Below are 23,893 nucleotides of genomic sequence, written 5' to 3'. Positions count from 1 at the left end.
TATGCTCTTATGCTTAAAAACCCATGAGATGAAATGGGCTGCGCGCGCTCTAAAACACCGCGACCATACTGAATTCATCTTACAACGAAAAGTGAGATCAGGTAAGCGCTGCAATTCCTGTTGGCAAATGAGCCCTTATCAAATTTAAAGTGATTGTTAGGTATAAAACGTAGCTAATTCTTAAATCAGGGTTTCGCTGAGAGCAAAATCACAGTTCGCGCGTTTCCAGTTATGCATGAAGTTTCATACTGTAGCCTTAACATTAATAAAACTCATTGACTCATCTCAGCACTGTTTTATCAGTGCAAATGTAAACGTTGATGACATTACTTTGTCAATTAGGACGTACATGAACGAATAATTTGAGAAAAACATCGCGTTATTTTGGTAGGACGTTTTTGGTTGTTCGGAGAAATAATCTTCTCTCTATAGTCTGTCTTTATAACTATTAATTATGCACTGTATTTTAGAAGTGTAATATAATGCTCATCATTATATTAAAATTTATATTCAGAATAAAAAGAAGCAACAAGACTACAGTCAGGTTATTTTTTGTGCTAATTTTCTGATTTTATTCCGAGAGTTGCTTTATGGATCGTTACACTGACGCGATTCTGGGAACGACAAAAGTAGGCCTATTTGGTGCTGAGATTCAGTTATTTCAGTTATTTATTATACAGTGTTCTGTAAGTAGCTTTGGGTTTCTGTCACTTTCGTTATTTGGGATAAATAGGCTGTATAAATATATCCAATATATGATTTTCGTGATGAAGCACAAAGCAAAAGTGAGATAATGTTTGAGCATCAGTCAAGATATTGCCTATAGTGTCCTTACATGATCTGTATCCTATCTACCGGATGCCCTGCGGTGATATGTCTAATCGACGGAGGGCACATTGCGCTTTGATTTCCTGGGCTTCGCGTCCTCCTCTACAGATCCTGGACTGTGTGATTGTAGGCTATCAGTGTAGCCTACTGATGGGCGAGACAGATTTCATAAATCCATGCAGACTGATCAAAAAGTGATCGAAGCTTGAAAACAAAAAAGTTGAAGCAGTAACTTACATAGCGGTTTGCCCACATCATTTTACAGCTTTTTTCTCAATGCGATAGACTGCAGTAGCCTATATTGCGCACTATGTAAGTGAAGTGAAGCGATTAATTTAGGAGACGGCTGTCACGAGTCAAAGGCAGGTGAGACGCAGACTGATGGACTGGCTATGGTCTCCCACTGATTGTCTGCCGCACGAGTTGAATGCGTGTCCCTGTTGTGTCCACGACAGATCACCAGCGTCCACTCTGAACAAGGCAGCTCTGTTCACTGAGCAGCCACGAAACTCGAGAACACCGTGACCCCGCTGGCGTGTGGACAGCTTTATTCCAAGGCTACAAAAACCAAGTTTTACCTTATCACTTTGATCAAGCCCGATTAATGAACCTATAGTCAATTAACAAAAAAAAAAATCAAGTGCAGCATGTAAGGAGCCTTTTAATTTCGGCATTAACTAGACTTAATATATGTCATTCCACAAAATGGTTGATTTTTCATTTTGAAAATGTTATTAATGTCTATGGCTTCAAAACTAGCTTGAAGGTTAGTTTTGTTAATTTGGCCATTTTTCGCCTTGCGGTCAAGCGCATGACAATTCATTGTGTTTATTGGAAAGAAAATTTGATGTTGATATTTCTACAAATGTCAGTTTAAAATTTTTTATAGTTTTTTTTTTTCAAAATCATAACAGGGTTGACTATATAGGATAAATAACTATTCAGGACAAAAGTAGAAAAAAACAAAGTTGTTAAGAGAGGACAAACTTTCTTTGAAGGGTTGAAGGTGTCATTATGATGACGTGTCATATGACTTAAAAAAAATGGAATTGTATATGAGGGGGCGTGGTGACGATAAAAAGTTGACAGGCCTAACCTGAAATTAAAATATAAAAAATATAGAATTATAAATACAAAATTACAGTTCTAATTTCATTAGAACAGCAATATTTCTTTCTTTTGTTCAAAGTGTGCATTTGCGAATGCAGCAAACGAAAATAATTTTAAAAAAAGTAGGCCTGCATTTAGGCTATGTTCGATTTTTGTTGATGTGCATATAGTCTATACTACATATATTAAATAAGTTGTGTTAGCATTTACACATATTCATGTTTAAGATTAAAGACACAAAAAGATTATCAATGACATCCATAATGTGCTAACAAAACACAAAATAAGCGACGATTAGTGAGCTACGATTTTCGGCTGTTTTTCGAAGTAACAACTTTTTTTTTTCTTAACAGCCAGTTTTTAATACCTGCACAAATCATGAGTCTATAGAGGGAGAAGGCACAGGCTGGGTTGCCGTCTCCGCGTTTCCTCTCCCCCTGCAGCTAAGGATTGAGTAACACATTGATAAAACAGTGTATCACTTATCCTGATAGCCACGGTTCCCCCCGGACCTGTCTGTCCTCTCGTTGAGGGGCGGACCAATCACAGGCCTAAGGCTTGGTAGTTGTTCCTTTAAAGCACCTGTCTTCATAACACCTGGCAGACGAGAGAACTGCTTTACGCATGCTCCCACTCTGCCTCTATACAGACGCGCTGCTAAACCAATGGTCTTCAAATCTTTTCAGAGATAAAAAAGCCGCCGCATCCGTGGATCTGACAGATTGCCTGATCTTCACTAATGACTGAAGACAGCAGGGAGGAACCAGAGGAAACACAATGCCTAGGTCTTTCTTGGTGAAGAGCAAAAAAGCCCACAGCTACCACCAGCCACGATCTCTGGAGGGTGACTACAGCAGACTTGATACTATTTTAGCTCATATATGTGCAGGTATGTCAAAATTATATGATTTACTGATAGTGTGGATAACAATGCAAAATGCCTCGCAATTATCAAACATACGTCAGACAGAAAGTGTATAGGCCTATTTATTCAGAATAAAACAACGTTGTCTAGCTTTTTTTTTTTCTTTTTTTTTTTTTACCATAACCCTAACCCTTTTATTATGACATTTTTCCTTTTAAACTATTATTTTTCTGATTCCTAATAGATGAAAGACAGACTTACTTGTCTAAGAAAGAAAGTGATGTAAAATAGCGAGCGCATATGACAAGCCTATAATTTTTACATTTGTGTGGGGGGAACTCTAGATTCTAGATTTTGGTTGGCATAGTCAACCATACGTAGTACATTAAATGTTCGCGAACAGTTGTGAGATAAATATTTTATGCAGCTGTGGTTTTGACGAAAAAAAAAATGAAATCTCATAACAGAAAGCAAAACTTTAGACGAGTCAGAGTGCTGTGCGGATGCCCTGACAGGCGACACGGACTCGCACCTGGTGGATCAAGCGGATCTTTCTTCCAAGTCACCTCTCAGCTGTGGACTTACTGACCGCTCCTCAGATTATGATGACTTTTGGCGACCTCCATCACCATCAGCATCACCTGGTATGGATTTATTTATTAACGTAGCCTATTTAAGATATCTGAATCTCATCAAATTTGATCTACAGTGTGAATGCACTGTTAGGTTATAAGACTAATGCCTTTCTTTACATATGAATAGGCCTACTTTTGAACGTCAGCCTGTTTTTTTAAACATTTTGTTTTCTACCAAAACATTTTACATGCCAGTGGAAATTTGCATGTAGGTAGCGACCATAATATTAGGCACGCTTCGTTCATTTTAGGCACAATAATATTTAGGCTATCAATTAGCCTAAAAATATGTAATTGTAAATCGTTTGTGTTTTGTTTTAAAAGTATTTAAGACATTTGCGAAATTAACTTCAGCAGATTTTGGCACAAATTGTAGGTAACAATTAGGCATAAATTGGTAAAAATAGCTATGTAAGTCACTGCAAAATCCCTACAAGGTTTATTAAATACGTGGAAATCATTAAATTATCGATTTTGTTTCTTTAACAGAATCAGAAAAGTCCTTTTCACCCTCCGCTGAGGAAACACAGCCCTTCGCCGTCCCCTTCAGGCCTTACGCGTGGAGCAGGTACTCGGGATGTGAAATCAGACAGTTGGCACAGCGTGCTCTCAACCATCAGCACTCTCTGGATCTAGACCGGCCTTCTCCTCCAGCCTATTACAATGACCGCGTGGTCGAGTCCTCTCTTTTCACTGAAAGAGGATCTGGCGCTAGCATTTACAACAGTTATAGTTCCACCGCCACCCTGTTCGAGCGCGCCACTGCCTCAGGACTTTATGATGACAGCAACATACTGGGAAAAGGAACTGAGATGAAATCCAGCTCTGATGTGATGTGTAGTCGTCTCCTGCTGAATGGCGCATACAAATGTATAAAATGCAGCAAGGTAATGTAACTAGCGCAAATAGCTCGCTCGGGTTTTTATAAATCACGGTTAGATATTAATAAAGATCCCCCTCTCTGTTCCACAGGTGTTTTCTACTCCACATGGCTTGGAAGTTCACGTCCGGAGGTCGCATATTGGAACAAGACCTTATGCTTGCGACATCTGCGGGAAAACGTTTGGACACGCAGTCAGTCTGGAACAACACAGAGCTGTTCATTCACAGGTAGAGTGCTCGAGTTTTCTTCTTATTTGGTATTATAATGAAAATTATAGCAAAGACGTCTAAATTAAATCGACTGAATGCAAAACGATTTTTTTAAAACACGCCTTTCATCCCACAGGAGAGAAGCTTTGATTGTAAAATCTGTGGGAAAAGTTTTAAAAGATCATCCACTTTATCCACTCACCTCCTCATTCACTCCGATACACGGCCCTATCCGTGCCAGTACTGCGGAAAGAGATTTCACCAGAAATCAGATATGAAGAAACACACATTCATCCACACAGGTAAGCTAAATACACGGAGAGAACTGTATCTATAAAAACAGAATTTGGATAGAAACGCTGATGTATGGATTTTCTCTCCCAGGGGAGAAGCCGCACAAATGTCAGGTGTGTGGGAAAGCTTTCAGTCAGAGCTCCAATCTGATAACACACAGTCGAAAACACACCGGATTCAAACCTTTTGGATGTGACCTCTGCGGCAAAGGATTCCAGCGCAAGGTCGATTTAAGAAGACACAAGGAAACACAACACGGACTGAAGTGAGGAAACTCTTTACCAAACACTATTGGACAAACCATCGGGACTTTAATAGTCTTTTTAATTTAACAAGCTACAAATGCTCTTTCATGAAACATTAAATCAGTGTTTTAGAGTAGGCGACTAATAGCGTTTCTAGAGCTGTTTGTGCTTTGTGAGATTTGCCTACGAGTCAGCAGCAGGCCAGCAGGTCTGGCAGCTTTCATGCTGATGTTATACAGGGTATCACAGGGTATCTTGATCCAAATCAATAGCCCGCTGCAGAGACATTGTGTCTGAACCCAAAATATTATCACCAAAATAATCAGGGACGAAATATAACCGCCGCGAGAAAGGACACTGTATCACCCAAAATATCAGCTGAAGGAGAGAAAAATCACCGCATCTCAAAAGAATGTCACTTTGTTTTCAACGCAGCAAAGGGAATGCTGGCAAAACAAGCACTACAATAGAATGCGAGATTTCATCAATAAAAGGATTGTTTGTGTACTATAGCCCAACATAAATGATTTGGCAACTTGTCGAAGTCTTTCCATTCATCATTTTTTATTTTCTATTAGCTTCATTTTCTTTAGCCTAAATAAACAAATATGTAAGAACTCAATTGTCAAGCCTATATCTTTTTAAATCGATAAATAACATTTAATTTGTTTTATCATTTACACTATTTATTGGAATAAAGAATTTTAAGGACAGATATTTCGTTTGTATTTTTTGTGTAATTATCAAAGTTTGTATATGCTTTCATGCAGATTTATAAATTCTCTGCATAGTGCGCAACGAATAATTTAGGCTATCTTGAGCTAAGCATTTTCATTTCATGACTGTAAATGAAAGCATTTCATTATTTTAAGAATTCAGTATTTCATTACATGTTTAAAATAAAATGATTTATTCGAAACAACTGTGGGAATTTCCAAATGTGTTCCGCAATCAGTGCGTTATTTTCAAGATAACACATATGGGACAGACCAATAGATAGGTTAATGGAAAGTCAAGAATTATTTTATATTAGAAAGGAAAGGGAAGATACAAATGTGGAAAAATAAAGATGATTGTCTTATGTCTTTGAATACAATAACATCTCAGCCTAATTCACTGAAGGCCACAACATGAGTCAAAAACAGATTCATTGAAACCAAGAATAATTTATGTTCGTATTGTTAATAAAAAAGACCAAAAATATATCTATTTTTTTCTCAAGCTGGAAGTAATATTTTGACTATTTATTTGTCCATTTGGTTTCAGACACCAACTTTTCCAAAGATTTATTGCACAGCCCGAGAAATGAATGTCACATTTATTGAACACCAACCTACGATTTATACGGTTTATTTTATAGCTTACTTTAATTCATAATTAACTGCAGAAATTATGAATTACTATCACAGATCAATTAGTCATCAAAAACAGGATAAATGTGGCCAAAACCTTACATTTTTTAATCGAAATGTATATAGGCTGTATACAGGTATCGTTTTTAGAAATCAGATGCAGATGTCGTCAAATCGAACGTCTATTTGTTTTTCGATCTTATCTGAAAATAATTATCCCTTTTTATTTACACTCTAAACACTCTTGGATTTCTCCTGTTAACCAAACTGAGTTTATTCAGCAGAAACAGTTCACTCCCACGGAACAATAGGGCGGGTCAGTGCATTCTGCTTCCCTGCAGCCTAAAATGGCCCCGGGATATAACGTCAACTTTTCTAGGGATCTGGCACAGTGAAGGTAAATACTGTACAGTCTAAAATCTGTTTGCAAAAACGCAACCGCCCATTTACGCCGGATTTAAAAAAAAAAAAAAATCTAATTTTCCAGAAGTAGCCTACCCTCAACATTTAAAAAAAATAATTATTTGTTGGATGCGCAGGTTTTTGTAAAGGAAGACACAATCACAGAACACTATAGCACCACTTGATTGAAATCACTGACTTTCCATGGCTCAAATCTTACCCGTGAAAATGCTGAATATTTTAAAACCCTGAAGATTTGACTGCAGGGAACATGAAAATGCATATTTATTCCAGAGAAAACAGAGATAAGAGCACAGCTGTGGGATTTACATGTCCTACTGTTGTTTGGAAAATCGAACATGACCCAGGAATTAGGACAATATTTGGTATGTAATCTGCTCCTCCTTGTTTGACTTTATCAAGAGCTGATAACATTCATGATTGTCAGATTGACATAATCATTGTAGTTGTATCCATCATTTAAAATGCAACATTAGTTATTTCCCTGTTAGAGAACATTAGAGTGTAAGAATAGACAGTATGACTACAGTGGGTATAGACAGTGGATGTGGTCCAGGGTGCTGCAGGGATTGCCTTAAGGTAGGTCAGTACCCACCACAGATATTTCAATCCTTTTGTTTTGCAATTTGTTTGTCAAATTGCCCCACAGCCTCCAGGCATATCAAATATGAATAGAAGAAGTCCTGGAAAGAGCCTAATCAATTTCAGTGGGCGAGTAATCAGAGCACCCCAGTCTTTGGCTAACACACACACACACACACACACACACACACCAACATAAAGGTTGCTATAATCTGTCTGATAATTTAAAACAAAAGGTATAAAGAGTTATGGAAATATTCACATGGTGGTGTATAGATATGTGTAGATTCCCTATTCGACCGCTCCAGGTACGTTGAGGTGTTGGCCAACTCTCATTCACCATAATAATCAATGAATATTCATAAATGGCAGATGGCTTACGTATGGCGGCCCATAGAAACAGACATGAGGCATGCTAAACTTCAGCCGCGAAACAGGCTAACTAGGAAATTATTAGGAAAGACGATCTGCAAAGATGAATAAAAACCCTTATACTCACTTCAGTATATATTGGGTTTGGATGAAATAATGGACGAAACGCATTTGTCCGTGTTTCACTCCGTCTCGAATCGCACTCATGTTAAGCGCTTCAGAAACAGTATCTCTTCCGCGGCTCAGCACGCTTTCAACTCGGTAAGATCAAGAGACTGTATGACAATCACGTTACATGATTTGACTGATTTTTACATAGAGAGCGTGACAGCACACGCATTAAAATAAATGATCATTCAACTGCTGGCCAAATTCGAGAAACTAAAATTAAAACGTCTTTGAGAGCAAAGGGGCCCCCTGGTGTTTCGGGGGCCCTATGCAGCTTGCGTATTCTGCGTATAGGGAGGATCGGCTCTGCTACAACTAACATCTTGTCTTCCCCTGCACCGGAGGCGGACAGCTCACAGCTCACTCAGGGTGGGTCTAAGGTAAGATGGACTTGTCAATCAACTATCATGGGAGGCAGGGAGGGGCCTGTACAGAACTACGTCATTCTGACAGGAACCTCAGTACAGCCTGATTTGAGAAAGAGGATTTTAAAATAGGGATTTAAAAAAAAAAAAAACACTGGGTGCATTTTTATCATTACAGGATGGATGTGTACACACACTTCCAACACACATTTATGTTCAAACTTGTAAAGTGAATTTTGCATCCGATGACCCCTTTAAAACTTGCCTGTTTAATGATAGACAAACAACATTTCCTAAGTGACCAGACCAGAGAATATTAAGTACTAAATCCTAGGAATCCTCCAAATTGCCAATCACTACTTGAATACTGTGTTAAACATATTTGTGAAAATAGCTTGAAAACCACAGGCACTTTAAATAGAAAAGATGGGTGGATTGGTTATGGTGTGTGTTGTATAAAAATAATTTCACTTTTTTTTTTTTTTTTAAAGCAGAAGTATCATGTAAGCAATTAAGCATAAATAGGTAGCCTAAGTACTGTATTGGATCACCTGTGAAACATATTTTGTTTTTCATCAAAGATGAATTACTCAGCAGTCCCTCACTCAGCCACATGAACAGTAGTGACAGAAGAAATGCAGGGCGTCTGCACCCCTGTGATGGGATAGCAGTGGAAGGTCTCAGCGAGACAGGGCTCAGGTACTGTGTTCTTTTGTTGTGGCGCTTTATTCATTATTTACTTGATCTGAAAAATAGACTGCAAGACAACTGCACAGCTGTCATCAGGCCGTAGGGTGAGGATACAAATTATTCATGATTTTAGAAGGAAAGCTAGATAGAATAAAAAGAGAGATAGAAAAAACATAACAGGGAATTTGCTTGGCACAGATGACAGACCCTAACACTATCCGTGAGAAGAACAATTTGCTCAGGTTTTTATTAATTATACTAGATGAAGATACATTTTTTTTTAAAAATTTGATTACAAATTTCAATGGGGGAACTATATATATGTATATATGAAATTTTGTATTTGAATGTTATGTATATCTGAAATCTAAAAACTACAAAATGCCCATCAATAAAACATAATGCAACTTTTTTTTGTGAAGATTCTGTTCAAGCGCTATCCAAATGATACAACTTTTATAACAGTATAATATGGAAAAAATTGATGTACAAATATTAACTCTATTATTTACTTAGTGTGACAAAATGACACTAAATAAAACAAATACATTTATGAATTAAAAAGTAATCTCAATAGCAAAGTTTGATTTGCCTTAAACTTTGCATCAGGTTACAGTGTTTCAGGCCATCAGTGTAAAGTGTCTGTCTGCTCCTATTCATCCTATTCCAGTTTGACATGACACCTCAGTACAGACCCAGGGGAACAGGGAGCATTTTTCCAGTCTGCTCTGGGATGTCCCAGCTGAGCCTGAGTACCACACTTTTACTGCCCAAACGCCACACACTTTTGTTTTGAAGTCCTTGTTGTTTTCAGGACTGTTTAACAAGGTAAGTCTCCTGAGTCCTGGCACGCTCTAAAGTCAGTCACTCTGAAGAGTCCGTAGGGTGAGTGTAACAGGGAAAAGCTAAGTGTGGGGGTCTTGGTAAAAATGGGTAAGACCAGTGGTGATTGCCACAATTGGGAGACATTAGACCTGGGTGAGCGGCCAAATGTGAGCTGACGTTTTCCTTCAGGTTTAAGGCCCTGAAAGCTTTTCCATTAGTTATCTTGCAGAGGGGACCACCAACCCCTGCACAGCACGCAGTCGGCCTAGAGAGCCCCCACCAGCTGCTGAAAGGTGGGTGCAGTAGGTCGCTGCTCATTTAAAGACATGTTTATCTGCTTCATTTAGCATTACATATCACTACCACTATTTGGATGCTAGCTGTCGCTCAAAAGGAGATGCAAACGCAGGGTTCTACACTTACTTTTCTTTTTAGGAGCACTTGTGCTTCTAATTAAAAAATTTAGGAGCACAGTCAAAAATTTCAGGAGCACCTTCTAATCAATAATCAAAAATTCTGATTAAAATTAGCCTTCCCATTACGAGGTGATATTTGACTTAAGACTTAAGACTTTATTGACTTAAAATATCTTTTATGTCAAATTCAAAAAATTACATTTATAAGTTTTAAGTTATGAGCTTAGAATAAGTTACCGATCAAATTAAATCAGTATTAACAAAATAAATTTGTACTACAAGTGGCACAGAACACAAAAGTGGCTTGTAGGTGTATTTTCAGACATTTAATGAGGCTCAGAGACAGCATAGGTGCAATTAAATAAAAAAATTAATGTTGAGATTAATGTTTTAATTATAAAAATTTGAATATAGAAATATTAAATGACTTACAGTAAATAACTTAAATAACTGAAAAGATACTGAAACTAAAACTGCCAGGTTCGAATGGCTGATTCATTCAGGAATGAAGCAAGTGATTGTCTTTATTAATGGGAAATTGAATCATTGACTCACTAGATTAATGCTGTGTTGGAATGGAGATGCGAGGCAGCTTAGCTGGGACTTTGTTTGAAACTATTTTCGTTGACGAAATAGAGCAAAATTAGGCAATAGTGTTACAGTCAGATAATTTAAGTCACTTAATAACTTCTTGTTTATCGAACTGTTGTTTTAAATCAATATCACATTTGCACACTAATCATTAAAAGCTGTCACTCTCCTTAGTTCATTGCGATCTCACAAAGTTCCATTATAATCAACAAAGCTCCCACACTGCACAATGAATCTGATTTACACCCTGTTTATGAAAGGATTCGTAAGCTTGCATAACTCAGCGCTGAACAAAATTCCAGTGTTTTGAGCAGTGAATGGATTCTGATTAACATTGTGTTCAAGGAATCAACAGATACAGTATGTTTGTGATACATTACTCAACGCTGCAAAAACATGTTCACAAATAAAATGGTAGATATGTGTAAACAGCATATATCTAATAAACGTTTAGAAATCAGAATTCCAATCAAGACAGTTTCACTTACGGATTACAAAAACAATGGAAGATACGTTGAGATGTGATTGAGACTAAGAACTAATGGAAAGTATATCTTAAAAAAAAACATTTGACATTTCCCAGAAATCTACCTCTACTACCCACATCAATAAGTCAAATTTCCACGACACTATATCTAATTCATCCTGCTATGGAGCATTTTCTTTAGCCGGAGTACATCAGTATAGCTCTGTTTCATCAACATTTAAAGAGTAATCTAATAGCATATGAATCCTGACAAAAGCACTAAAAGGATTCATGTTAGTAAAAGGTTGAACAAAAAGAAACTCTCAGGTCAGAAACAAATACAATGTGACAGACAGGCCCAAGCTGCACAGTTGCAGTAGAATTAAAAGCTCTAAAATCTTTTATGCAACAGTCTGTGCATTTCTTCATCTAATACCATTGCCCCTGTCTACAATTCAAGAAAAATAAAGAGTTTTGTAAAGTAATATTTTATATCCTGTATTTTAAGTTTATAACACTAGAATATTAGTAGTCATCCATTAATGTCAATAAGCTTAAATCTCTCCTCTATAAACAACATGATGAAGGTTGCGAACTGATACAATCCTCCACTTAACCAGGCCTGACTAAAGCAATGAACCTCTCTGAAAAATTCATAAGATCCATTTCACAAAATACCAAGCCAAGCAAAAGGATGTATCAAACTAGAGAAGGAGAAAGGGATGCAGCAAGCTGATATGTAGAGACTGGGAGAGGGTGAGAGAGAGAGACAGGAGACGGTGGTGGTGATAAAAATGACAAAAGATTTATTCTCAGTAATAATAAAAAATTAATGTCGAGGCATTCAAGTAAAGTTCCTTTTGATGTTCTGATTTAATGAATGAGTTGAGGCTCAGATGTAGGTTTGCTGAAGCCTGTGCTAATGTCTGTTCAGGGTCTGTGTAGTCATGTGTCACTCTGCAGCACCATCAAACCACTGCACTGCTTCTCAACAGATCAAGCAGTCTGCAGTGAGCTGGTAAGTACTTCCAAAGTCCCCGAGGTCCAGCACGCACACGCGCTCGCACGGCCTCCTACACAGACGCATTCTGACACTAGACCCACAAATACACCAACACGTTTGCTCACTAACTTGGACACGCTGATATGCTCCTACACTGTTTAAAAGCACTAGAGATAAAAGGCTGTCTCATGTAGTGGTGTATGTGGGAACAGCTGTGATGTTTTTCTGCTGTTGTGTGAATATGGTTGGTGTTGACTCTCTGATGGGCATTGAAGTGTGAAAGGAACAAAAGACCAAGCTTCATCAAAACTAACAAAACATACATTTGTGTCCCGCCACTAGGTTTAAAAATATATTATCTCCCTTTTGTCAAACATGATCTTTAGTGGACAAATCTCACTCAGTCTGATTGCATTAAATAATAATGGCCCACGGCCAACAGAAAAGGGAAAATTATACACAGTATAGACAAGAGCCAATGCCCTGTTACAAAAAAGTGATTAATTCAATTGAACTGAAGTGTAACAAATCCATGTTACCAAGTTGAACAGGAATTAATATAGTTATCAATAATTTTTTCTGACTCAAGCTACCTTTATACAACTGTGGGCATATGCAGCTACTACACATATCACTGTAAAGTTAATTTGTCCCACATTAAATATTTCAAAGAGAGAAACAAATCTTTAGTTTGCAAAATAAAGACTCCTTTTCATTTTTTTCACTGTAAAAGACTAGAGACACCATTACAAAGACAAAGATCTGGGTTGCAGGGGCAGATGAGCCTGGCCCTGCTCGTTTTCCCGCTGGTGTATGCTAAATCATTAATGATCACAACCAGTACCTGATCTGCTCAAATCAACCTGCTTTCCACACAGACCAGCTATAGGTGTTTGCACAACAACAGCATGAAGAGGCAGGTGTGGCAACTGACCTCCAAATCACATTTACTTGATTTATCACTTTATTTTGTTATAAGAAAAGTAGGAAAGTAGGAAAAAAAGGTAGCCTAATTGTGAGGCATAGTTTAAAAGAAGAAATAATTTTACAGTGCTAGAGAGAAGTCACACTGAAATATAGAGTAACAATTGTAAGATGTAAAGCTGATTTTATAAGAAATAAAGTTGAGAAAATAAACTGTGAGGTATAAAATAATTGACAAAATTAGTTTGTGAGATATAAAGTAACTTTTATAAGGTTTAACAATTAACAATAACAATTTAAAGTTATAATAAGTCACAATAAAAGTAGAATTTATGAGAAAGTCACAGTTACTAGAAATAAAGTTTCAATTGTAACATGTAAAACCACAATAGCAAGATATGAACTCACAATGGCAAGATACAATTGTAACGGAACGGGTCGGACACAGAAGGTAAGTGAAATCACAAGGTGTTTATTTATAAGGTGAATAGCAAACAGCAATCGTGCAGATTCTTCGGACTTGGTGAGTGTCAATTCGTGAGATTAAAGCAAGAGGAATGTCAGTCACAATCAGTCTCTCTGTCTTGACAGATCCTGGAGATGGGCAGCATCAGAGCGGCAGAGACATACGAGGATTCAACCAAGCCACCGGGGACAGACGAGGAGGATGACTGGAAGAGGACAAGGCAGAAGGTGAGTGATGACAGGTAAGTATTAACAGGTATCTATACTCAGCTTGTAGGGGAGTAGAGACGGTTCAGGTAGCAATCCTGAGATCAGAACTTTGTAGTGCTTGTCACGTCACTTCAAGATCGGACGATCTAGTGAGCTGAGGGAAATGCTTTTATGTGGCTGGTGATAATGAGGTGCAGGTGCCGGTGATGATTGGAAATAAACAGGTGATAGTGATGAGTGACAGGGAAGACGGGCCATTCTGTGACATTACCTCCCCCTCCCGGACGGCGCGTCCCGCGACGTAACAACAATAATACCGGGGAGGGGGGGTGGGCGCCCTGGAGGCTGGAGCAGAACCTGGACAGGACAGGGAAGCCTCCAGGGCGGATCAGGAGCCTTAGGAGGCCAGGGCAGGACTGGAGGCTCGGGAGACCATGGCGGATCCGGAGGCTTGGGATGCCATGGCGGATCAGGAGGCTCGGGGAGCCATGGCGGGACAGGAGGCTTGGGATGCCATGACGGGACAGGAGGCTTGGGCAGCCATGGCCATATTTTTTGGGAAGCCCAAAGGGATTCATGTGGCCATGCGAAATGAGCCATAGTGGCCCTGACAAATGTCCCTAGCAAGGCCACTATGGCTACTAGGATTACAAGTATATAGCCCCCCCCCCAAAATTTCTTTGGGAATGTTCCCCATAAGGGGTCTCACCGGAGGAGCGGGCTCTGTGGGGCGCTCAGAGGGAGCGGGCTCTTGAGGGCCCCCATGGAGGAGCGGGCACTTGAGGGCGCTCTGGAGCAGCGGGCACTTGAGGGCGCTCTGGAGCAGCGGGCACTTGAGGGCGCACGGGAGGCGCGGAGCTGGATGGAACCAGCGAAGACACAGGAGGGCGCTCTTGCAGCGCGGACATTAGAGGGCGCTCTTGCAGCGCGGACATTAGAAGGCGCACGGGAGGCGCGGAGCTGGACGGGACCAGCGGGAACTCAGGTGGGCTGGACGGGACCAGCGGGAACTCAGGTGGGCTGGACGGGACCAGCGGGAACTCAGGTGAGCACTTGCGAGGTGCAGGAATTGGTGGGCGCAGACGAGGAGCAGGCAATGGAAGGCACTGGCGAGGAGCTGGCACTGGAGGGCGCTTGCGAGGAGCAGGCACTGGAAGGCACTGATGAGAAGAAGACATTGGAGAAAGAACGGGAGCCGAGAACTCCGGGGGAAGAGCCTCATCCATTAGCCCCTCGTTCTGCGTTGGAGGAGCCTGAGTGTGAGTGGGCAGTGGAATCATCCCCATCTCCCACGGCGCAACGTTCATCGCCGGTTGCGGCGGATTCCTCATCGCCGCTGACGGAACATACTTCGCCGGGGATGGCGGAATTTTCTTCGTTGAGGGCGGTGGAATCATCCCCATCCCCAACGTTCATCGCCGCTGACGGAACATACTTCGCCGTGGGTGGAGGAAGCAGGAGGATCGGCAACGACCCTCCATTGCGGGGAACCAGAACCAGCCGCCTCCTCATTTTCGGTTGAGGTCCGATCTTCTGTAACGGAACGGGTCGGACACAGAAGGTAAGTGAAATCACAAGGTGTTTATTTATAAGGTGAATAGCAAACAGCAATCGTGCAGATTCTTCGGACTTGGTGAGTGTCAATTTGTGAGATTAAAGCAAGAGGAATGTCAGTCACAATCAGTCTCTCTGTCTTGACAGATCCTGGAGATGGGCAGCATCAGAGCGGCAGAGACATACGAGGATTCAACCAAGCCACCGGGGACAGACGAGGAGGATGACTGGAAGAGGACAAGGCAGAAGGTGAGTGATGACAGGTAAGTATTAACAGGTATCTATACTCAGCTTGTAGGGGAGTAGAGACGGTCCAGGTAGCAATCCTGAGATCAGAACTTTGTAGTGCTTGTCACGTCACTTCAAGATCGGACGATCTAGTGAGCTGAGGGAAGTGCTTTTATGTGGCTGGTGATAATGAGGTGCAGGTGCCGGTGATGATTGGAAATAAACAGGTGATAGTGATGAGTGACGGGGAAGACGGGCCATTCTGTGACAACAATCACACTGCAAGATTTATTATTACAATATTGATATTGTGAGAAACAAATGTTAGACATAAGTCGCAATTGTGAGATATAAAATAACAATGGCAAGAAATAAAGTCACAATTCCAATAAATAAAATAGACATAGTAATATACAGTAATTATAATTATATTATATATCAATAAAAGTTAAAATAGCAAAATATGAAGTAGCAATAGTGTTTAGTGTAAAGTTACAATAGTGTTTTTTTTGTTGTTGTTTTTTTGTGGAAACATACTTTCATGGAAACATTTTCTGTCTGTTGTGGTCACAAACTAGGTCCCAAATCTTTGACAAAAGGCCAAAATCATATAGCTTGGAAATGTTCAGATAAGAAAAATCTCAAGAAGCGTTAATAAAAAAATGTCACCTAGATTTACACTACAAGTTATGCTGATTTAAAGTTAAACTAATACACAAACAAACATAAAAATAAAAGGATGATCTATTGACCTAAATGACAGGAAACCAAGGTGCCCCAGAGACGTTTTTGGCAGAAGGAATACAAATTAAAACACTTGTAAATGTACTCGTGGATAAAAGGAGAGAGGGAGGGAAGAGAGGAAAAACACACCTAAAAGCTTCCATCACCTCAATAAAATCATGGGAACCAGTACACAGTGTGTCAGCATCTCTAAACACCAGAGAATGAGCAGACTGACAAAATTGCTTTGACAGCCTGTTCACATGTAACATCCCAGCCTCTTCTGCCATTGGGGGTTGCCTACAGAGATGAAAGCTCAGGGTACCCAAGCACACAAGTGGACTCAGCCATGCTGGTGAGCGAGGTATTGATCAAAGCCAGACGGGGTGTCTATCCTTCAGAAAAGGGGCCAGCGTTATCCTTGTCAATTAAGGTTCCCACACTGTACATATTGATTTGGAACAACTCAACACAGGTAACTGCCATCAAAATGCCGATTTACAAAAGGGCAAGCAGGCATCGGCAATAGAAGCACCTGTATGGTTGTATGGATCTGTTGTGCTCTCCTCCCCATGGTCCTAGTCACTCTGACAACACTCAGAAAATGAACATATTACAGACGCTGCTGCTGTCTGGAAGATTGAGTGCTTAAACACATATGCTGTACATTTTCATTTGGACTTGTTAGATATTGTTAAGATAACTATGATACAGTACATCAAGGCCTAGCTGATTTCACTTGACTCTGACCCCTCCTCTTTCTATGTTGAAGGTTCACGCAGGGGTCAGAGTTATAGCTATATCTTGAGTAGTTTCCATGAATCACAATATTTATTATTAATTTTTTTAATTCTTCTTGCACTTACTAAATCATGGGGAAGGGAAAATCTGAGCCATGTCCATATAAAGTGCACTGTTCCAAATCAAATGCAGAAGTCCATCTGTAGGCAAGGCAGTGAAAGCTAAGGAACAGACTCTAGGGAGCGAACCCTAAACAGCACAGTTTTTCTTGACAAGCTCGCTGGGGTTTAGGGAGGGATACTGGCAGACAGCATCAGCTCTAGACATGGCCTCTAGGGGCCTTCAGGGCCACTCTATTGCCAAGAAATAGGCAAGAGAGGGATGGAGTAAACAGTCCTGTCAGCATGCCATTTGAAAAAAAAAAAATTATAATTGAGTGAAAAAAAAGCATAGTATGTCTCACAGTATGTTTGTCTGCGATATGGAAAATATTTTAGAAATATTTCAAATAATATATTTGAAATATTTTAGAATCTGTAAGTTTTATTTTCCTTGTGCAAAAGTTTACAATTAAAACTAAAGATATTCTGTAATTGTAATGCCTCATTTCTCTTTGCTAAATTCCACTGAGAAGTCAAAGCCTGAAAAGCTGATGTGTCCGTCAGGTAATCAAGTTACACTTTTGTTGTCCTGTTGCTGTTCCCTATTAAAAATACATGGATATATGATAGTAGTGACCTGAGACAGCCCTATTATACACACACTCAAAGAAATGCTGCATAAAAGAGGCATCATGTGAATTTAGGACATCTTATGCAAAAATATTTAACACGAGAAGTCAAGTATCACCAGAGACAGTATACAATGGTCATCATACTTCTGGCCAAGGCCACAGTATACTGAACATATACTGTATATAATAATATTAACTAGGGATGCACGATATTGGTATTCTGCCGATATTCGATATGCCGATATTTTTCAACTCATTTTGGCCGATATCGATGCCGATACCGATATATTTCCTTTTGTTTGGAAACAACACCAAGTCTCTCCTGTGCAGAAATTATAAGCAAAATATTATTAATTTTGGTTAGTTTTTAACAAGAACTTATTTATTAGAATTAAATAAAAAATAATAAAGGTTTTTTAACAGTACATTGAAGCTTTGAAAATAAATATAAATCAACTATATCAATCGCTGCATTTTTTCCCCCAGAAAGATGCCGTTTTAACCCTAATATTTTATTTTAAGATTTAACATTTGTAGATGGTCTAAAACAAAAGAGTTGTAAAAATTCTGAAAATCTTTTAGAGCTCATGATTTGTTTAAAAAATAAAACGTTACACATTAATGAATAAATCAGTATATATAAAATTATTTAATTTACAAGTGTCATGTTTGTGATTTTTTTTTTTCATGTAAGCTATAGCTTCTGACCATTAAATCAAAACATACTTATTTTATTACATCAATTACTGCTTTATTTAATCAGAAACACACAGTCTAAATGTTATTTGTGTAGGCTATTTTACTTTTAATTTAATTAGAAGTAGGCCAACTGCGCCCCTACTATTAAAACTACTTACCGAACGGGCATTAGGACCTGGGGGAGGCTGTCACTGCTGCCCCTGCTTGTGCTATAACTGTTTACTCTATCCCACACCGAACACGTCATTCTGTACATGCCTTCACACATTAAATGCAGCGATCCAAAACAGTCAATCTATTCATCATTCAGACAAAACTTTGCTTCAAGAATGAGCCACATTGCTGACGTGATCTAATCGCTAGCACACCCTGAGCACATGCGAGTTAACCCCTTCCCCTTATCGGCAAGACATATCGGCATAATTTTGCATGTCAGGCCGATGCCGATATTTACATTTAACGTCATTATCGGCCGATTTCGATATCAGTCCGATAATATCGTGCATCCCTAATATTAACCTAATCATCTGAATCAACTAATTAACTCTAAACACCTGCAAAAGATTCCTGAGGCTTTTAAAAACTCCCAGCCTGGTTCATTACTCAAAACCGCAATCATGGGTAAGACTGCCGACCTGACTGCTGTCCAGAAGGCCATCTGTGGGATATTGTGAAGAGAAAGTTGAGAGACGCAAGACCCAACACTCTGGATGAGCTTAAGGCCGCTATCGAAGCATCCTGGGACTCCATAACACCTCAGCAGTGCCACAGGCTGATTGCCTCCATGCCACGCTGCATTGAAGCAGTCATTTCTGCAAAAGGATTCCCGACCAAGTATTGAGTGCATAAATGAACATAATGGCCATTCTTTTATTGGTCGGATGAAATATGCTAATGTTTTGAGATAGGAATTTTGGGTTTTCATGTGCTGTATGCCAAAATCATCAATATTAAAACAATAAAAGGCTTGAACTACTTCAGTTGTGTTGTAATGAATCTAAAATATATGAAAGTCTAATGTTTATCAGTACATTACAGAAAATAATGAACTTTATCACAATATGCTAATTTTTTGAGAAAGACCTATATATATATATATATATATATATATATATATATATATATATATATATATATATATATATATATATATATATATATATATATATATATATATATATATATATATATATATATATATAAGAACTTAAATAATTGCATTCAAATTCCCTCCACCTTGTGAACATACAATGAGTCCTAAAGGACATGGGCCGACCGTGCAAAAACAACAAACCTGTTTGTCTGTCAGCATACAGTGAGAGATCTTTTTTTTGAGCTTGACTTTTATTACACGCAGTCTGTTCACTGTCAAAACACCAAATCAGCAGTCTGCAATTAGCCACAGGCAAATCTGAAGCTAACATGCAACCAGCCTGTCCTTTCCTGTTATATTTACATTGTGCCTTTTGTTAAAGCCTTTCACCACACTGTAATAGACAGAGCAAACTTCGCAGCTGCTGCTTAAATCCTATTGCTCAAAAATGGTTTGTGTCCATACACCTGAAATCAGGGTCTACAATAGTTATCCATGTAGGAAGTCAAAGACATGGCTGGTATCAGATTACATGTCCACTGGAGCAATACTGGACTTAATAGGGATTTAACTAAGGGGCTGTACACACATGCTTGCCAAAGGTTACTAAGCAATTTCTGATGTGCTTTCAGTATTTCCATGGCATGACATGTTTAAATAAAGTCATGACTTATTTGAGAGGGTTATTGTGAGTCAGTGTTGTCTTCTGTATGATCCAATGATCAGTTACATCTAGTGACAGCGTAGTGTTTAATTAATTATACTTAGACTGTGCCTCTGAAAGTCAGTTTAACAAAGAATTTGACTGAGTAAATATTAATTGACTGTAAATTATAATAAAAACACCCATGACTGATTTCCAGGGCATTCGAGAGAGTTCTGTCTTGTCCCATCTATTTCAGATTGCTCTGTCTTAATCCTATTAGCAGACACTCAGCTGCAATGCTTACCAAGAGGTTTACAAGGGTCCCCTGTCAGATTGCCTCCTGCTCGATTCTTTTCAAACACTCTGACCTGTGTTATAAACCTAGCTGCTCTATTCTTTTGTGCTGAAATGGTATCGCAGATGTCATTCAGATCCTGAGCAGAAAAGTCTCGGTTATAATCCTGACCTTGAATTGTCAATTGTATGGATTGTTTTTGAAAATCCCAGCTCTGAAAATGGCAGTGAATCAACTAGAGGACGTGGTTCAAAGATGGGTAAGAAACCAAAAATTAAGCATCAAATTTGGTTGCAATTACTTTTTTATTACTACAATATGTATTTGTTATTAACTTTGTGTTTGTACTTGCATCAAGCTAAGCATACATATGATATGTGTAATTTATTATGCATGATAATGGCTGTAAAAGGCATAACCACAAGGTAACATACTGTGAATGGTTTATACATTGTATACGATTTACAGTATGATCTTTTTTTCTCTTTTCTTGTGATTAAAATATTTGACAATGACTCCGTCCACATTTTCAGAGAACAACTGAAGACTTTAAACCAGAGGACCATGAGCTCTTTCTGAATGCTGGTCATATATGCATTGCCCAAGGTGATTACACTCAACTCCTGGACTTCTTAAAAGAGGAGCCCAATCAGGTAAATCTGGAATCATTGACATGCTTTTAAAACCTGTTTTAGATCTTATTGTATTGGAAATTATCGCAAAATATTTTTCATTTAAAGCTTTAAGGACATTTTATGAAGTCATATGACATATGTACATATAACCAGTGTTGTGCAAGTTACTGCCAATCTGTAATACATTACAGATTACTTGTTACTGTTATTTAAAAGTAATCCCTTACCTTACAATATTACTGTCTCAGAATTGTAATGCGTTACATGACTCCTGTATTACTTTTGAGTTACTTTCACCAAAATATCTACAGAAGTAGAACTTAACATTCTAAAATGACAAAATGTACTAGAGCCCTGCCCTAATGACAAAGTGTTTATATTTCGTTCCGGCTTTTTATTAAGTTAATTTAGAAAAAAACATTTGGAGCATTTTTTGTTCATCAAATAAGTTTTTTTCTTTCTTAAAGTAACGACCAAGTGGTCAGCAGCAGACCGGCAGGCTGATCATAGCTTATGTTTTATAAATGTAGCCTTCTCAAATCATCATGACTTGCCTAAAATAAAATCTATAGATATATTAAAACAGTTCAAGCATATAACAATGTTTAAACCTTTAAACTAAATGTGTGCTGCATCCAGTAGTTTGTACAGAGAGTGGAAGCTAAAGCGCAGGACATGAGGCACCAGCGCAATCAATTAAAAAAAATTTTTCAATGGAAACAACTTATGCCATAATTTTTGCTCATAAGAGTAATACATAATTTGTAACTGTAAAGGGTCTACTTTTATTTGTGTGCACTCACAATATTAAAAAAACGTTGTGCTTTTATCTTGAACAGGAGCGCTTCACAAAAATGAACCGAAAGACAGCGAATACATGCCTCACAGACATGATAAATATCTATATCGAAAGCTTTAAATTACTACTTAACGAAATAAATAAAAACAAAAACTATTTAATATAATCGTTATCCGTGAAGATGCACTTCTCTCTAAAGGCACGTCTAACGAGGAGATGGCGAATCCTTACTATTTCCCCCGGACACATTCATGGTAATTACTTTTGCTTTATTGTGTGTATTTGAAGGCAGAACTCTTCATCTGTGCTGACGGCTCGCTGCGGGACACTAAACACTGCCAAGTCGGTCTTGACAGTCGCTGCAGCACGGACTCATGTTGTTTCCATGATGGATGTCTAAAATATAAAGAGAAGGAGAAGCCTAAAACAGCCGCGTCTGAACTATGACGTGAATATTGGCCCGAAGCCCGGCTCTATGGATATAAAAAAGTCAGAGCCTGACTTTAAATTAAATAAAATAAAATCGGGGGCTAAAAGTGTGTTGTAACGCAAGCGTTACTGAACATGTACCGAGTAAAATATTACTGAAAATTGATTAGTAATGCCTTACACTACTGCGTTACAGCAAAAAGTAATACGTTACTGTAATGCATTACTTTTGTAACGCGTTACTCCCAACACTGCATATAACACACCACTGGAAAGAAGGTACCTCACTGTAAAACCTAACAAACGTCCTAATTAACATTTTTTAGTTGACTTTACTTAATGTACAACAATTTATTAATTTTAAATGTAAAAATGTTGTAATCTGTGCTGTGTGTGTACTATGCCTTTGTTACTCAGAAAACTGTAATTAAGATAAATTGATTTGTTTGAGTACTATGTCAAGACAGTTTCTAGTTCCCAGCATTCTTTGCTTTAGACTTTAGGAATAAAGAGATTCAAGGGAATTGAAATTAAGTTATTTTACAACCCCAATTCCAAAAAAGTTGTGACATTTTATAAAATGCAATAATTCAAAATCTGTGATTTGGTTATTCATTTTAACCTTTATTTAATTGACAAAAGTAAAAAGATTTCCAATGTTTCCTCTGACCAACTTATAAACCCAATTCCAGAGAAGTTGGGACATTTTGTAAAATGCAATAAAGAATCTGTGATTTGTTCATTCTCTTTCATTTTTATTTAATTGACAAAAGTACAAAAAAATTTTTTTCAAAGTTTTCACTGACCAATGTAAATGTATTTGGTAAATATGAAATTTTTTTGATTTTGATGGCTGCAACACACCCCAAAAAGTTGGGAAAGAGGCATGTATAACTGTGTCACATCAACCTTCTTTTTTATTACAATGTTTCATTGTTTGGGAATTGAGGATACTAATTGTTAAAGTTTTGCAAGCAAAATTTTTGTCCAGTCTCGCTTGATACAAGACTTCAGAAGCTCAGCAGTGATTGAGGGACTCAAACACAACAATTAAAAAAGGTTCAAACATTTACTGATGTTCCTGAAGGAAACACGATGCATTAAGAGCCGGGGGTGAAAACTTTTTGAATTTGAAGATCAAGGTAAATTGTACTTCATTTGTCTTCCAGGAAACATGCAAGTATCTTCTGTCGCGTCAGAAGGGCAGTACTAAATGGAAAAATATGATATTTCAACAAAATAAGAAAAATTTGGACATCTTCATCCTGTTCAAAAGTTTTCACCCCCCGGCTCTTAATGCATCGTGTTTCCTTCAGGAACATCAGTGAATGTTTGAACCTTTTTTAATTGTTGTGTTTGAGTCCCTCAATCATCCTCAGCGTGAAAAAGTGGATCTC

At 38.4% G+C, this 23,893-nt stretch overlaps 2 protein-coding genes across 2 annotated transcripts; both read left to right on the top strand.

Moving 5' to 3' along the window:
* Positions 1–5,985, top strand: LOC306879125 (zinc finger protein Gfi-1-like). The gene is made up of 7 exons (XM_079431850.1): positions 1–101; positions 2,625–2,827; positions 3,271–3,447; positions 3,928–4,325; positions 4,411–4,548; positions 4,667–4,832; positions 4,915–5,985. Exons 2-7 carry the CDS (start codon positions 2,716–2,718, stop codon positions 5,091–5,093), a joined length of 1,170 nt encoding a protein of 389 aa, XP_079287976.1. The 5' UTR covers positions 1–101; positions 2,625–2,715; the 3' UTR covers positions 5,094–5,985.
* Positions 5,986–20,670: 14,685 nt separating this feature from the next.
* On the top strand, positions 20,671–23,236 carry LOC306879122 (glomulin-like). Its single transcript, XM_079431843.1, has 3 exons — positions 20,671–20,892; positions 21,167–21,286; positions 22,356–23,236. Exons 1-3 carry the CDS (start codon positions 20,854–20,856, stop codon positions 22,512–22,514), a joined length of 318 nt encoding a protein of 105 aa, XP_079287969.1. The 5' UTR covers positions 20,671–20,853; the 3' UTR covers positions 22,515–23,236.
* Positions 23,237–23,893: the final 657 nt, after the last annotated feature.

The sequence above is a fragment of the Barbus barbus genome, assembly GCF_936440315.1.
Source record: "Barbus barbus genome assembly, chromosome: 13".
NCBI classification, from domain to species: Eukaryota; Metazoa; Chordata; class Actinopteri; order Cypriniformes; family Cyprinidae; genus Barbus; species Barbus barbus.
The sequence above is the reverse complement of the archived record's forward strand: the minus strand, read 5'-3'. Positions and strand labels throughout refer to the sequence as shown.